The 16,946-nt window shown below is 40.8% G+C and overlaps 2 protein-coding genes across 4 annotated transcripts; one reads left to right on the plus strand and one right to left on the minus strand.

Annotated features, from left to right (window-relative positions):
* The first annotated feature begins 740 nt into the window (after positions 1–740).
* Positions 741–9,629, plus strand: LOC109957720 (desmoglein-2). Of its 3 annotated transcripts, none has more exons than XM_020595850.1 (15): positions 741–926; positions 1,478–1,597; positions 2,247–2,390; positions 2,490–2,634; positions 2,735–2,895; positions 3,316–3,450; positions 3,563–3,748; positions 3,883–4,181; positions 4,291–4,433; positions 4,538–4,759; positions 5,374–5,604; positions 5,972–6,099; positions 6,219–6,524; positions 6,711–7,469; positions 7,566–9,629. In XM_020595850.1, exons 1-15 carry the CDS (start codon positions 873–875, stop codon positions 7,878–7,880), a joined length of 3,348 nt encoding a protein of 1,115 aa, XP_020451506.1. In that variant the 5' UTR covers positions 741–872; the 3' UTR covers positions 7,881–9,629. The 3 variants fall into 3 exon arrangements, with proteins under 3 accessions (XP_020451506.1, XP_020451505.1, XP_020451504.1); XM_020595849.1 differs by having other exon boundaries at positions 6,711–7,298; positions 7,395–9,629; XM_020595848.1 differs by having other exon boundaries at positions 742–926; positions 6,711–9,629.
* A 2,905-nt stretch (positions 9,630–12,534) lies between these two features.
* On the minus strand, positions 12,535–16,466 carry LOC109957755 (tubulin beta chain-like). The gene is made up of 5 exons (XM_020595885.1): positions 16,239–16,466; positions 15,737–15,845; positions 15,479–15,487; positions 14,564–14,674; positions 12,535–13,984 (listed from the first exon to the last, which is right to left on the minus strand). Exons 1-5 carry the CDS (start codon positions 16,293–16,295, stop codon positions 12,900–12,902), a joined length of 1,371 nt encoding a protein of 456 aa, XP_020451541.1. The 5' UTR covers positions 16,296–16,466; the 3' UTR covers positions 12,535–12,899.
* Positions 16,467–16,946: the final 480 nt, after the last annotated feature.

The following is a 16,946-nucleotide window of genomic DNA, read 5'->3' on the forward strand; positions in this document are numbered from 1 at the left end:
ATAAACATTTTGAAAATGTCTGCTGGTCTTTAACATTTGAATCATCTAATATATCTCTGCCGAATTAATTCTATAATTATAGACGACTCTGAATTGCAGCAACATGTGAGCTGTCAGAAAAATACACAATACCTTGATGGAAAGTAATGCCACAATCAGGTGAGGTGATGTAGTTCCTCTCCAATGTACCTTTGACCACAGAGAGTCAAAGTTTCATGTATCTTGGCAACACAAACTCTCACTGTGCCAACAAACACCTTTTTTCCTGGTCTCTCTCTGCAAAACAAATGCAGCCCTGTGCACACATGCTCACGCAGGCAGTGTGCAGCTGTACATGTGGTGAACCCAGAAACAGAGATGTAGCCTTGGGAATTTCACATCTGAAGGTGAAGTTTTACAGTTGAGTAAAATGCCCCCCCCCCCAATAAAGCACATTACAGAGAAACACTTAAATTTAGACTGTAAAGTCCAGATAGAAATGTTATCTTATTTTATATCAGGCATTGTTTTTTTCCACAATAAACATGATTTCACACTCTCCAGCTCCAGATTCATCTGCCTGGTTCGGACGCATGCAGGTGCCAATTCTGGACAGATTTCATCTAAATTGGGCCGTTTTTCCTCCCTCCCTCAAAGCCAGGAGTGTTGAAGCATGAGAAACGTAGACACAACGGCCTCCTTTCTGCTCCTGTTATCGGCATTTGCTTGTGAGCAATCAAACACAGGGAGGACCCGCCCTGTGTTGCAAAAGCTCTTCCCACCCTCCGTGGGGTCAAAGTCTGTACGAAACCAACAACAGACCACAGACAGAGTCGAATAGGAGGGTTTTCACTTCAACTAGAGGAATACCGAGTTTATACAGTATTTATAAGATGGCTCTACTGCTGGAATGCAGAGTTTTGGTACTGTTGGCGTTCTTCTTAGCGGTGAGTACGCGATATGGGCCACAAGTTGTTAAATGTTTATTACACTGTTTGTAGAATAGCAGAACTTCAACAGGTGTGGCTCTTCTCCCTTCACGGTACTGAACTCATTGGGTACGTTTGAGTCTGTAGTTAAAGTTAACGTTACATGTAGTGAAATTAAAGGTTAACACACGGTCTCCGTGCGTATCCCACTCGCTGTGCTGGTCATGGAACAGCTCCAGCTCATGATTTATTCTTTTCAGCAGCGCGACTTTGTTTTTTATAGCAAGTTAGAGGAAGTTTTAGGCTTTTCGCGTAATTGAGATGTAGACTGTAACATGGAGGATGACATTATACGTGTCCCAACTGTATTGTAAAAAGAGAGCCCCCCCCCCCAAGTGCGAAACAGAGGATGACGTTCATATTTTTAATGTAAAAAACATGTAACTCTGACATCCCAAATGACCTTGCATTCTAATGACGTAGAAGGAGAATGTGTATCAGGAACAACGTGTGATTTTTGTAGTGACTGCACATTAATAACCATCTTTTTCCTCTCTGTTTACCTGCAGCTTGTTCCTGTGTGGGCAAAAGGAAATGGGCCAGTGTTACGCAGACAGAAAAGAGCATGGATCATAGCTCCCAAAAAGCTATTGGAGAACCACAATTATGGCTTTGATAATATTGCTAGAGTGTGTGATTTTATTTCTTTCTTAATAATTCTATTAAAACTGAATATCCCAAAACTTCACTTAGAATTATTTCCAAGTACATATGTTTACAGTCATGCAGCTATTTAATATAACCTACTGTAGATACAGCAACATTTAATCTCTTAAAATAATTACACTTATCAAGTAAATTGATTGTGTTTTCCACCTACTGGTTTTAACCGCAGGGTATTGTTTATCTGAAGTCTTAGCTTTTACTGAGTATGTGTGACAACAGCTTCCATCATAGCAGTGAGTCAGTACACGATGATGAATACATCTCTGTTCAGATGTTTCAACACACACACACACACACACACCTCTGTTTGGTGCGCTAAAGTTTATCTAGTTTGACATCTCAGCAGCAGTGCATGATACAGGTTAGAATTGTATTATTTGCTAACAACCAATAGTGCGGTTCTGCTCACCAAAGCAAGAAAACAGTTTGGATGCCAAACTTCAGCATAGCACATATATAATATATCACATGTGAAAGACAGTCAAGTGAAATTATGCCTTAAAGAACACAGCTTTAAAAAAGGATATTATAATGGAAACTTGCTGTAAACTTGACACTTTTCTATAATTATATTTCCAGATCAGGTGGATTCACTGTGTATTTGTTTTTTAGATTCGCTCGGATAAGGAGAACTTCACGAAGATCATATATGAATTAACAGGGCCTGGTGCGGGCGACACATTTCAAGTCGATCCTGACACTGGTTATGTGAAAATCTATGCCGTTCTGGACCGAGAAGAGATTGCCGCCTATCACGTAAGAGGACTTGCAAATCCTGTTTGTAAAATCTAAAGTCAACTCCTTGAATTTCACAGTGAAGATATGATAAAGTAGTTGTGATGTATTTTCTTGTAGTTAAAAGGCATAGCAAAATTCGCATCCAATAGAAGCTACGCTGAAAAGAATATCGACCTTAACATTACTGTTGTGGACGAGAATGACTGCCCGCCGGTCATTAAAGCACAGCAAGTTGGATATGTCAATGAATCCAGTGCGGCAGGTATTTAATGACATCTAAAGTATATTTGTGATATGGCTCTGGAAGACAGTGTTTTTACCTGCACTCAGTCAACGGTATAATTTGTGTTGGCAATTTCTAGGAACTGTTGTCATGAAGGTGATAGCCACTGATGCTGACCAAGAGGACACAGACCACTCCAAGATCTTCTATAGCATTGCGGAGCAGAGTATGGATAAGATGTTCTCAATCAACGCTCAGACCGGAGAGGTCTTTGTTCGACAGAATACTCTAGACAGGGAGGTGAGGTACTTTAGTGACTGCTTAAGTTTGAAATTCTTCATCTACAGCAAATGGCATTTATTGCAAATACAGGATAATACAACTCATAACACAGAAGTCAGATCAGTATTATAACAGTAAATCTCACTATCACACAATATTACATTTTCCATTAGCTCTTATGTTGGAGAATAGCAAATGTCATGCTCCATATTGTTTTTTGTGCTTATGTAAAATATTATGTTTTCCACCATAAATATAATTCTGTTACTTTTGGAACACAGTCAAAAAGAATCAGGCGTTTTGTATATTTTTAGTTTTATTTTACCAAATGTTAAGACTGAACTATGGTTCCCTTTATTAACAAATGTTATGGGAAAGGATAAACTGGAATGCATTTATCAGTGCATTATATCTGAGTTTTTTGCTTGTTTTCTTTAGACAAAAGATACGTACAAGTTAATTATTAAAGGCGCTGACCTGTTTGGACGGGCGGGAGGAAACACAGGAACCGGAGAGATTGTGGTAAAAATTCTGGACATAAATGACAATATTCCAACTCTGGAAAAAGAATCGGTAGGTGTGAGACAGTTAACACAAATAACACACCTACTGTTTTGTTTGTTTGCTTTTTTTTTTATAGTAACTGTTGTTTTAAAGCAACTGTTGATGTGCACTTCATTTGCAGTATGAAGGGAGCGTGGAGGAGAACACTGTCAATGTGGAGGTGATGAGGATCAAAGCCATTGATAAGGATCTGATTCACACTGACAACTGGCTGGCTGTCTATGAAATTGTTTCAGGGAATGAAGCAGGCTATTTCACTATTACTACAGATTCTGAGACCAATGAGGGAATTATCACAATTCACAAGGTAAAAGACTAGTTTCATTTTGAATGGACATATTTAAATACAGTAAAATGCAGAAAGTGATTGAGCAAGCAGAGTAACATTGCTATGAAAGCAAATGTGAGCTGCAATCCTGTGCATTATGCTTGAATGTACAGGCCCTGGACTATGAGGAGCTAAAGGCACTCAACTTGGAAGTGGAAGTTAATAACAAAGCTGGGTACAATTTTGGCAGTTCGTCTGTCATGGGGACCAGTTCGTCTGTCATGGGGACCACAGCCACCAAAAGATACCCTGTTAAAATCAATGTGATCAATCAGAAGGAAGGCCCTCGTTTCCAACCAACTGTCAAAGTGGTGCCTCTCTCTGAAGACATGTCCTCCACCTCCATCAATAAAATCATCACCACTTACTTTGCTATTGACAGTGACACACTCCAGAAAGCCACCAACGTATGGTACAGCCGCATAAAACACTGAGCAAATGAATAGACATGTCTTTATGTTTTAGAATGGATACATGTGTACTTTATTTTTATGTCCTCATATGGATTTTCACACATTCAGGTATAGAAAAAAACGTGATGATGACAACTGGTTGATTATTGATGAAAAGACAGCTGATATCAGGCTGAATAAACTGCCTGACAGGGAGTCCAAGTTCTTGGTCAATGGAACATATTATGCCGAAATTATATGCATCAACAATGGTGAGTTGTGTACATATGTAAAAAGTTGTCATTATTCCCCTATGGATGTACTGTCTGTGGCATACAACATGTTAATGTGAATTTCTCTTTTAATTGACTTACAGACATTCCCTCAAAGACTGCCACAGGGACCATAGCCATTCAGGTGGAGGACTTTAATGATCACTGTCCAAAACTGACCACTACAGCTCATACCATGTGCCTGGAGGATAATGTGATCTATGTGACAGCTGTAGATGAAGATGCGTTTCCAAATTCAGCACCGTTTGAGTTCAGTGTGATTCAGGAGAGCAGCAAGGGGAAATGGACAGTGGAGCATTTTAATGGTAAGACCATGTGAAGAGGACAGTTACTGCTTGGCAAAGTTCCAATACTACCCTGTTAAAAGGCCATTGTTCTTTGAGGTTTACATTAAAAGGGCTTCAGACAAAGGCAGCATTTAGCTCTAGTTTTGTAACTCCAAAACTTTAGGTTTCTAGAGACTCAGAAGAAAACTGCTGCTTAGTCTTTTTTGCTTTTGTTTTTTTAGTAATTTCATTGTACAAATATGTATTAACTCAAACATGTTTTCTATTGTTGCTACAAATAAATTGTTTTAAGCTCCAAACACACTCACTAGGGGTGTTTTGCTCATAGCAAAGCTGCACTTTGTCATCACTGTCATATCTTTTGTACTACACGTCACAGAAAGTACTTAATAATAGACTGCTTTATGTGGGTATTCCAGTTTCCAGACGCTGCAAGTTTAATTACTGGCATGGATTACTGGGATTCTCAAATCAAATACAACCAATAATAATGTTACCTACATCCATTTTTCCCTCAAAAGCCAACTAAAGGCCCATCCTGGCTTTATATTTAAAGAGCCTTATTACAAATTGCAAGGCATAAACAATCTTCATAACTTGTGCAGCAAATTTTAAAATTTGTCTTTCATCAGACACCACAGCCATTCTGCGAGACCAAGCCAACTTATGGCCAGGCAACTACAAAATAGCACTGTTGGTCAAGGACCAGCAAGGAAAGTCGTGCGCTGATGTTCAGGTGATGGACTTAACTGTGTGCGCTTGCCCAGAACACACTAAAAGTTGTATGGAGCGCATTTCGAAGACTGCAGGTTTTGGTGCTGCAGGTATCCTGCTTCTGCTCCTGGGACTGTTGCTGCTGCTACGTGAGTAGATTATTACTGGAATGTCTTTTCTTCTCCAGTTTCTTTTTTTTTTTTTTTTTTTTTTTTTTTTTTTACTGAGTCACTGGAGGCACCAATACAAGGTTGCCCAACCTGACATGTTGAAGCGTGCTAGACAGTGTGGGTGAATCACAGGCATTTTTGAAAAAGGCAGATCATGGCTCAATCATGCATAACCTTTGTTTGGTTAATTAAATCCATTCATTTTATAACAGTAAAGTATTTCTTAAGAATTTCTTCTGAAGTAGTGTCCATAAAGTATTTCTTAAGAATTTCTTTTGAAGTAGTGTCCATAAAGTATTTCTTAAGAATTTCTTTTGAAGTAGTGTCCAATGTGCATGTTTTTTAGTGGTGCCCCTGCTGCTGCTGTTCTGCCTGTGTGGAGGTACAGCAGCTATAGGAGATTTTAAAGCCATTCCATTTGATACGAAACAACAGCTGATTTCATATCACACTGAGGGGCAGGGAGAAGACAAGGTACTCTGATCAGTGTAGTATTGTTATCTGCTCATCTTATATAATGTTACAGGATTTTAGTTTTGAAACTGGGCTAATCAAATTTGCATCTCTGATGGGATTTCATATTTTTCTCATAGGACGTTCCTCTTCTACATGGCCCAATGGAAGTTGATATGGGTGCAATAAATGCCAATAACATAAATACATTTGAGTCAAAGCCATACACAGGAGGATTCTCTGAGATGGGAGCTGTAGGTGCTGGAGCAGGCCTTGGTAGTGCTATAAACACAGCTGAGAACATGCACATGTACAGCCAGTACAGAAACTTCAATGGGCAGGAGCAGATGAATTTCACCGGTGCAGGAACGATGGCAGGATACGGAGCGGGAGCCTTTGATGACATGGCTCTGTCGGATCAGTTCCTGGGGGAGTACTATTTAAGTGTAAGTCTATTATATTATTGATCATAATATGGTAAAACCTGGAATTTGGATGGTGAAAATAATAATTTAAATGAATAAAACATACATAGATTTCTTCATACACTATGTAAGGACAAGTAGAAGCTGTATTATACTAACAGAATTGATGTGCCATTGAAATGAAGTTTTGCTTCCATTTGTTTGCAGAAATCAATCCATGCTGCAGAACAATCCCAGGTGAAGGATGGTCTGATGATCTATAACTATGAGGGTCAGGAATCTCTAGCAGGTTCTGTAGGTTGCTGCAGCCTTCTTGAGGATGCCAATGATCTTGCATTCCTCAATGACCTGGGGCCTAAATTCAAAACCCTGGCTGAGATTTGTCAGGGATCAGCCTTAGTGACCGAGACTGTGGATGCAGGAGTTTCTGTCTCTCCACCCAGGCCCTCCACCCACACACATGTCCATACTCACACAGAAACAGTCAGGGACAGGGACCGTGTCAACATCAACACCCTCGACACCTCCAATGTGGCGTCTGGGTCCTCCACTATTGTCCAGGAGGAGCTCATCACTGAGAGAGCTCAGGGTTCAGCAACTGTTCCCAAGGTACATGTCCAGGACAAGATGATGATTCCCAGTCAGACACTACTCATACAGCAGCCTGCTATGTATTATGCGGCTGCCCCCATGTATGTAGTTGAACCCAACCCCCAAATGGTGCTTGTGGCAGGGGGCACCCAGCAGTCAGTTGGTCAAGTAGGTCAGGTTGGTCTAAGTCAGGGGCTGATGCAGGTTGGTGGCCTCCAAGGATCTCAGGGTGTGGTACTTGTCGATAGGCAGGTAGGAATGGGTGGAGTAACAGGGCAGGTAGGCCAGGGGCTGGTGCAGGTTGGTGGCCTCCAAGGATCTCAGGGTGTGGTACTTGTCGATAGGCAGGTAGGAATGGGTGGAGTAACAGGGCAGGTAGGCCAGGGGCTGGTGCAGGTTGGTGGCCTCCAAGGATCTCAGGGTGTGGTACTTGTCGATAGGCAGGTAGGAATGGGTGGAGTAACAGGGCAGGTAGGACAGGGGCTTTCAAAAGGGACCATCTCCAGTGCTAGACAAGTGCTGGTGGTGGAGAATGGGTCCTCGGGTGGAGGGCAAGGTGAACACCTAGCGCATGGCTTTGTTCAGACAGGACAGGGGCTTACAGAGCAGAGCTTGGGGGTCAAAGGTCAAGGCGTGCAGGTAAAATCTCAAACTTTTTCACTGGGTTCCCATGGTTCTACGGGCTCAAATGAGGACTTTGGGCTGACAGCCACACCCAAGTTGCAAGGGAGCCAGAGGGTGGTTGTGCAACATAAGAAGGTCTCAGTCACTGAGAAAAGAATTTAAACGAAAATATTTCACTATAGTCTCTATCCTAAAGTATAGAAGTATACATCTGTTCAGAAGATAGTTTAATTGTTGTAAAACTTGTAAACAGAGAGATTAGTCTGCTTGACCTACAGAGCAATTCTGTACTACTGCTGGTAGTACAGTGTATAAGATGTGGTATTGACTACACAACTATTGTGGCCATAAAAGGCACTGGATTGCTATACTAATACTAGGTAGACTAGTAAAATGACATTTGTTAATGCCAATAAGTGCACTCATTTCTTGTGTGCTACCTGTCAGCATTAGAAAATATATACTTTACACCAATAGGGTAACATTTGTTTTGTCCTAATTCTACTGTTACATTGTACTATTGGTGTAACAGCAGAATTAGGACAAAACAGATGTTTTTAAGTGGCATAATATGACTTCTGTCAGTATGCCTCAGTTGAGAACAAACCTTGAAAAAACATTAAGTGTGACTTTCCCACATCACAAGTGTGCATTAGTGCAAGTCTAATGTCAGATCAGTGAGTTCCTGCCTGCACTGGCTGCAGTTGGCTCTCTACCCCTGAAGGCTGCACCTAGGAACCAATCACCTGTCAGAACTCTCCTTGTACAATCAAAAACCACTCATAACACCCACAGCTGCAGCTCAGGGACATCCACACCAAAGTAAGAACAAAGAGACAAAACATTTAATGCACCAGTTCAAGGAGAGAAAGGTTATAGCTGTAACACTAGACAGCCAGTGTCAACAATTAGTCTTTAAAAGCAGTGATGGTATATATTATGAGTTTATTGTAATGGATGTGGAAATGGATGGTGGATAATGAGGTCATAATATATTTGAAGGCCAATACTCTTGTTGCTGGTACAGATCAATACCCTAAGTCCTACAGTTATTGTATGATCACTATACAATGGAGCTCACTTATTGCTCTTTTGGAAAGGAACAGCACAGATCATGGCTGTGCAGGTTTGTTTACAGCACCCATTTGTAAAAGAAACAACAAGAAAATGATTATTATAAGAGTGACTGAGGCAGAGGCGGAACAAAGTTTCTGAAGCTAGTATTATGATGTGTTTATCTATACAGTTTCAGTGATTCTGAAGATACCTGGTTTGCATTTTGCAGTATTTTACATGACTTTTAGATTGTTTTAGATCAGTTGTGCTGTAGGCAATAACGAACTCTTAAATGGGTTGTGGAATGTAAATGCTGATGAAAGCAGTACCTGCAGAAGAACCAAGCCCAAGGTGTTTGAATGATTTAGTGCTCCAAGAAGGTATCAGATTATTTTATCATTATACAACATAGTCAATATAGACCACAAACCACACAAGTGCTCTGTTATTGCACTCCTTATATCTTGTGCAGAATATTTGAGGGTTTTTCATGTTGTACTTTTACAGTAAGCCAAATCCTAACTCCAAAGGTTCCAAGTGCCAAAACGATCAACACTGTGCTCAATATACTGATGGCCCTATTTCTTTTGACTCTTTTGTTTTATTACAAATATGTATTGTGCCATAATTATCAGGTAGACTTTTAATGTTGTTTTTTACTGCATGTATGTGTGTAAAGGTAACATGGTTAAGCTTTCAATGCACTTAAAACATTTGATGGGACTGTTTGATAATACTGTTTTTGCTATACTTCTATTTTCATCTCTAGTTTCTAACGTGCTGTGTGAATATATTGTTTTAGAATACTAGACTACTAAAGCAGCGTGATAATTAGGATGTTTTTGGTTTTTAAGTTTTGTAACATTTATCAAAAAACAATAAAAAAATACTTTAACCTTTTTTTTTTCCTCCTGATTTCCCATTGTGACATTTAAGAGAATAGGAACATGCTATATACATAACCAGTACAGATGCTGTTGAGAATTCTTTACCAGAAATCAAACACTTGCATGTGGTTTCAAATGCATGGGTATAGTAGAAGCATACTGTGTGAGTGTTCAGTGTTTTATTTTAAAGAGACAGTTTTTCCAAATGCAATGTTTAGTCATCTTAACTTACAAGAAGAAAGGCATCATTCATATGTTTTCATAGTTATGTAAAACATTCTGCCTTCAGAAAGGCTAAAATTGCATTTAAAGGATGAACAACCTGTATGGAATTAGTATTTTGATTGTTATTCATCTTAATTATGAATTTCACTGAACAGAAGCAAATCTCTAATATTTCTAACTATCGTTTGCATGGTACAGATCTTTGTGACTGAGATGCACAAGAAAGCACAAAACAGATCACACACATTTCATGCTAACAGCACAATAACAAATACTAAACTCTACAGCTAAACAAAGGCACAAAAAGGAAATGGGAAATAAAAGTATATAGATGTAGTGAGTAGATAGCGAGGGATTAAACAGATGAAATGTCAGTTACTCTGAAAACCAGCAAATCAGAAATACAACAGAATATTTGTGAAGTGTCAATTTGTGCTATCAGGTATGAAATCAGCGGGTGAATCAAGTTGTGTGAAGGGTTTTGTGGAATTTTCTTGCACCCTGGGGAGTCTTTGTTGGGTCCAAATGAACCGTTGTGATGTATGTATCTGTATAGTGTTGTTGGACTGTGTGGAAGGCCTTACTTAAAGCTGAAAGGTGATGAATGAGTCGGTCATGCACAGTGAGAGATTTGATAGACAGGGTGCAAAGGAAAGCTTGGCTCTTGAGGCACACTGTATTACTTAAGAGTTCATAGAGATTATGTGCTCTGTACCTTTGTGTGGGTGTCCTGGCCACTCGTTTGGAGTGTTCTTGTTTGTGTCTCTGGGATGTGATGCACAGTGTGTCTCGATTATTCTTGCTGTTGCTGATGATAGCTTTCAAATGCTCTCCTACTTGAATGCAGATTTGTCTGCTGATCTACTTCATGTCATTGGTCTGTTTTTTTTAAGTCCTAAAAATCAAAGTAAGACTGAAATGTTTAAGTCAGTCTCTGTGGGTGACACGTTCCTCCAAGTGAGTTATGATGATAAGCTGATTTATTTAAGTGGTGTTTGCAGCCTACACTGGGACGCAGACCAGACATTCCAGGCTGGTGACTGTTGATGCCAAAGGGTTTGAAGGGTCAAAGGTGTCAGGGTATTATAACTGTTCTGTTTAAGCAGCCATACAGAGGAGGGGTCACTTACCTTGAATCCTGGTATCTGCTCTTTTAACTGACTTTCACCTTAATGGATTAGTATATACAGTATGTTATGTAAAGTAACAATGGAGGCAAATTTTGAAAATGGCCAGGGTGGTTTTAAATGAGATGCAGCTAGGCAAAAGCCTAGTTTTCAACCTTTTTTAATGGCATAGCTGTTCTCCCTTATGTCAGAGCAAAATCTTTATAAGAAATATATTTTGTTGCCTGTGGCTGTACACATTTCTCCTATCATATTTGGCTTATCCCATTTAGTGCTCTGTTTCCTACCCTGTGGAAGGACATTGGGATTGTGTCTCTTCGCACACCTTATCCTCTGCAGAAACTTTGTTCTGCCATTCATTTGATGGCTAAATATTCTTCCACAGAACTGAAAAATGTTTTTGCTAATATATCATTTTATTGTTTTGGCATTATAGATGTGTTTGACCAGAGCAGATATCACTCACCTTAAAATACATATTTTTCAGTTTTTAGACGTAGGTATCAAAACCGCTGTGAGCAATTTTGTCAGTTATCCTCTGTCAGTCCTGACAGAAGCTGCCTGACTTAAATGACCTGGTATTCAAATGACTTACCAGTATCATTAGGGTGGCCTGACTGACTGCTTGTAATAGGAAAACCTTCTCATTTTTTTTTTTTTTTTTTCTTTTTCTGAGATATGTTTTAAATTTGGTTTTCCTCTTAAAATGGCAAAAATGTTCCTCGACTACTCTGAGTTACATTTTTAAAAAAATATATATTCTTTTAACCAGTAGTCACGTCTAAGCAGGTGGTGTTTTTATCAGGTTTCAGGTAGAAAATTCTCACTTTTGAAGTCATGATTGGGCGTGGCAAGAAGTACAGCATATTTCAAACTGCCATTCAGTCCTAATTGTCTGGAACGCAGTGCTGTCATGAACCTCAAGAATCATATCAGCAAGTTTCATCATGCCACTGTCATGGTGTGCATTGGGTTGCCAGTGATTAATGTGCATTTTGAAATTACTTTCTCTACATACTGTATATCTCTGCAGCCTTTTTTTTTTTTTCGACGGTTGGTAGGTGCCTTCCTGGCTGCTTGTATGTGACTGGCTGAACACTGTCTGCATTATATTAATGCAGTATATCAAGATGACCTAGTGGCTTTCACTCTTTTCATACACAGACAATGCTCAAACCAAACAACATTCTTCTAATTATTACTTTGGTTGCTTCACTTTACATAATCTAGTTTCCTAAAGCTTAAGTGTACTGTAGTTTTTTATATTTATGGCACCAGGACAGTGTTTGTGGGACTGCGTTAAAATAAACTGCAATGCCTAGGTTTGTTGTAAAGCAGGACCATGACACCCAGTGCAACTGATGAAAAAATGGAGCTCTGGCACAAAGGAATATACACAGATAATTGCGTCAATTCTTTGTTGTTTTGGTGTTAGCTTAGGGCATCTAATGGGATGAATGAATAGCAATTTTGGGCTTGTTCACCTTTACACCTGTAACTATAAAAAAAACACATCAAGTATTGACAGGACTGGATCTTTTATTCATAAGATGAGTGAATGCATGTTTAAGTAAATATTACAAAACTGTGTCCAGGACAAGACAGCAATTCCTTGTTGACATTGGCAAAGCATGACTTGGAAAAGCAAATAATATTTGCATACGTTTAAAATCTAAAGCCACTCATGATCTTTAGTATAAGTCATACCTATACGCAGCACAGTTTTTGCTAAACAGCTATATTTCAACATGATCTGCACACTGGAAAAGGTAGCTTAACATCTGCATCTCTGGCGGGCTTCTTATGATCACAGTGCACTGTCCAACAACAATTACTAGTATTTGGAGGGAGTGGTTCACTCTGTTTGTCGGGTCAGTGTTTGATAATCAGTGGTGAACATCATGACGGCCTTCGTCCTCACCCTCTATTTCATCATCTTCATATTCCCCCATCTCATCAGCTGTGGCGTCCTGGTACTGCTGATACTCAGACACCAGGTCATTCATGTTGCTCTCAGCCTCAGTGAACTCCATCTCATCCATTCCCTCTCCAGTGTACCAGTGGAGGAAGGCCTTGCGACGAAACATGGCTGTGAACTGTTCAGAGAGCCTCCTGAACAGCTCCTGGATGGCCGTGCTATTGCCAATGAAGGTGGCGGACATCTTGAGACCACGAGGAGGAATGTCGCAAACAGCGATTTTGACATTGTTTGGAATCCATTCAACAAAATAGCTGCTATTTTTGTTCTGCACACTCAACATCTGCTCATCCACTTCCTTCATTGACATACGGCCACGGAAGATGGCTGCCACAGTGAGGTAGCGCCCGTGACGAGGGTCACAGGCCGCCATCATGTTCTTAGCATCGAACATTTGCTGTGTGAGCTCTGACACAGAGAGGGCACGATACTGCTGACTACCCCGGCTTGTGAGAGGCGCAAATCCTGGCATGAAGAAATGCAAACGGGGGAAGGGCACCATGTTGACGGCCAGTTTACGGAGGTCAGCGTTGAGTTGGCCAGGGAAACGGAGGCAGGTGGTCACTCCACTCATGGTGGCTGATACCAAGTGGTTGAGGTCTCCGTATGTAGGTGTGGTCAGCTTCAGTGTGCGGAAGCAGATATCATACAGAGCCTCATTGTCAATGCAGAAGGTCTCATCTGTGTTTTCCACCAGCTGGTGGACAGAGAGAGTGGCGTTGTAGGGCTCCACCACAGTGTCAGACACCTTTGGGGATGGCATGACGCTGAAGGTGTTCATGATGCGGTCAGGGTACTCCTCACGGATCTTGCTGATGAGCAGTGTGCCCATTCCTGAGCCTGTACCTCCACCCAGTGAATGTGTAAGCTGAAAGCCCTGGAGGCAGTCGCAGTTCTCAGACTCCTTCCTCACGACATCCAGTACCGAGTCCACCAGTTCAGCTCCCTCGGTGTAGTGACCCTTGGCCCAGTTATTTCCTGCCCCACTTTGACCTGCATGATGTAATGTTTAAAGACAAAATGTATATTATAACGTTTTTGTTAAGGCATACTGTACTTTATAAAAAGGTTTAGAAGCTGTTGCTGTCTTTATTAATGGATTGTCATTAATTTTGTACAAACATAGGTGGTCCCCAAAAGATGGATCCTAATGACCATGGTGACCTTGTATTTTTCATCTGGAACCACCAAGAGTTGCCATTTTTATTTTTAAGTTACATGTCCAGAAAATTATTGAACACTTTTCCATAATATTTGGTACCGATATTCAAGGCTTCCAGACTCTTACACCTTTACCTTACATGGTAAATAATAGTCCTGGTGACTTACAGTAAAATTCTTTGGTTTAGGATAATAAAAATGTTTTCATAATTACAAAGTCACAGTCAGACACGGCTGCAAATGGACAATGCATCACACCGCTGGCACATCGCTGAGAGGCTGCAGACACTTTGTGCTAGGAATATACAGCACTGTGCAGTGCCATCTTATGAAACTAGCTTTACAAGATATGACAGCATTTGCTGACATACTGTATGTGCAGTTGGTTAGGGATGAGTGGTGTCCACTCACCGAAAACAAAGTTGTCAGGTCTGAATAGCTGTCCAAATGGGCCAGAGCGAACTGAATCCATGGTTCCTGGCTCCAGGTCCACAAGAATGGCACGGGGGACATATTTGCTGCCTTTTAATGAAAAATTGAACAGAGGACAGAGAGACAGGAGGACATAATAGATGGAAGGGTGGAGGAAGATATCAACAGTCTCAGTATGCATGACAGAACATTCCTAGAGAACCACAGGGGAATCACTTGACTGTACTTTAAATTATTCTTTTTTCCATAGTACTGTAGTTATACTGCTAAAAGTATCTTCATGCAGCAAGCTCAAAGATCCTTTTGTTTAAAGGATACTACAGCCTGTCCATCAAGCTGGATAGTTGACTGCATGGTGCCTTCTGTTTGTTTCTTGTGCTTTACTTTCCTCCGCCCTCTCTCTAAGTAACCTCTCTTGCAAGAGCACCGCTGTAGCATGCTGCACTGCTTGTTCTAATCCAATGACACTCTCTCAGCACTGTTTTGAAGTTACTTGGACTGTCTCGTCTCTCAGAGTTAGCAATGGTCACAAGAACCAAAGACCAACAGAAACAAAGATTATTAAAGCCAGCTGGTAGGAAATAGGAAAACAGAAGACATGAATATGCAGTGTGGCCTTCCTGTGCAAGACTTTGATTTAGCCAAAGTCAATGGGTGGGTGCTGTTTAATCTCAATCCTGGGTAAACATGGATCGAGATCTGTGCTGATTCATTATTCTCCAAAAGCATCAGTCCAAAATATGAAGCCCTAGTGCTACAGCAGTGTTTTATGATTAGTGCACTTTAATTCAGCAAGTAACGTTGGAATGACTTTCAATATGCCGATAAAATCATGTGCTGAGATGAGACCGAGGCACAGTAGGTTTGGGTCAGTTATACAGAGACTGCAGATACCTGTACTCCCTACAGAGAGAGATAGAGAGAGGGAGAGAGACATAGGGAGACAAAGAGAGAGAGATTTTAGCTTGTTCATTGTCCTAGTTTAGCATTCCCCTTGCAGCTAAATTAGTGACATGACTATGCTGTGGCATTCAAATGAGGTATAGGGACATGCAAGGATAATGAACAATGTAAACAAGGCTTTATGTAGCGGTAAGTTAGTCAAATGCAAAAATGCGTCGTATGTAAAACTAGCTGGGCCATTGGTTTTACCTGATGCCTCGTTGTAGTAGACATTTATTCTCTCCAGCTGTAGGTCACTGTCACCTTGGTAACTACCAGTGGGATCGATGCCATGCTCATCACTTATCACCTCCCAAAACTAAGATGAAATAACACAATCACATCATCATCAATTGCTGAGGCCATTTAGCAATACAACGTGGCGTGAAAACGAGTTGCAGCATATGCGTCAGGCCTTATTTTAGTGTTGCGCATCTGCTTGGCGACAAAATGACGCACAACTGTGGAGGCCACATCGCTGCAGCCCCTAGCTCCGAGCAAAGCCCAGCCCTACTTAACCACACCCTGCACATAGGCTATATAAACAACCGATCAACTCAAGCTTTCTAAGATGCACTTCCTTGTTCAAGAAACGCTAAACTAACCGTGTAAAGACTCGGATGATTCGGCACAAAAAATTGACCGTCTCCTTGCATTAAGATTACAATTACCCCGTTAATTCCCCACTTCTCAAATTAAATAATATTTATACCTTCGCCCCAATTTGGTTTCCACACTGCCCTGCCTGGATGTGAACAATTTCCCTCATGGTGCGCTGCGGATGCGGGAAAAGAACGTCCTGTTTCGACTTCACCAGCGTCCAATCCTCAGTCTCTTGTCGCTGTGTTTCCCAAAATCAGAACTTGCCTCTTTTCTAGGGCGAGTGTTGAGCCGGAGAAATAGATAAACGTGCTGCTGGTCAGATGACGCGACACACAGCGCAGCACCATAATATTTCCGTCAGCCAATAGGAGCGCCCCGGTTTGATGCAGTGGCCCAGAGCATCATGCGGCATCACTCTCCTGACATCACCCTAACCAATGCAGGCCAAATGTTCTTCCATGGATTTAAGGCTTTCTCTAGATTCTAAACAGTTGTTTTCGCTGCCAGGAAATGTAAACATTTAATTTTAATACTGAAGGCTGCTGTCCCGATTCAGTCAGTGAGATGATGAATGATGCTTAACATGTTCAGGAGCACCTATGTAGTAAGTTATACTGCATCTGTAAAAAAAAAAAAAAAAAGAGGGTGTTGTTTAAAGCACCAAGTTGAATTTTATATTTTAATTAGACATTGCAGAGCCAAACTCAGAGATTCCAATGCAGTGTGTAAAATGCAAATGTGTAGAAAATGCTGCAGGGCTAAATTAGGACTCCAGGAGACCCAGAGGCAAAAATAAGCTGTGCCCCCCCCCGCCAAT

This window comes from Monopterus albus, unplaced genomic scaffold, assembly GCF_001952655.1.
Source record: "Monopterus albus unplaced genomic scaffold, M_albus_1.0 scaffold28.1, whole genome shotgun sequence".
Lineage (NCBI taxonomy): Eukaryota > Metazoa > Chordata > Actinopteri > Synbranchiformes > Synbranchidae > Monopterus > Monopterus albus.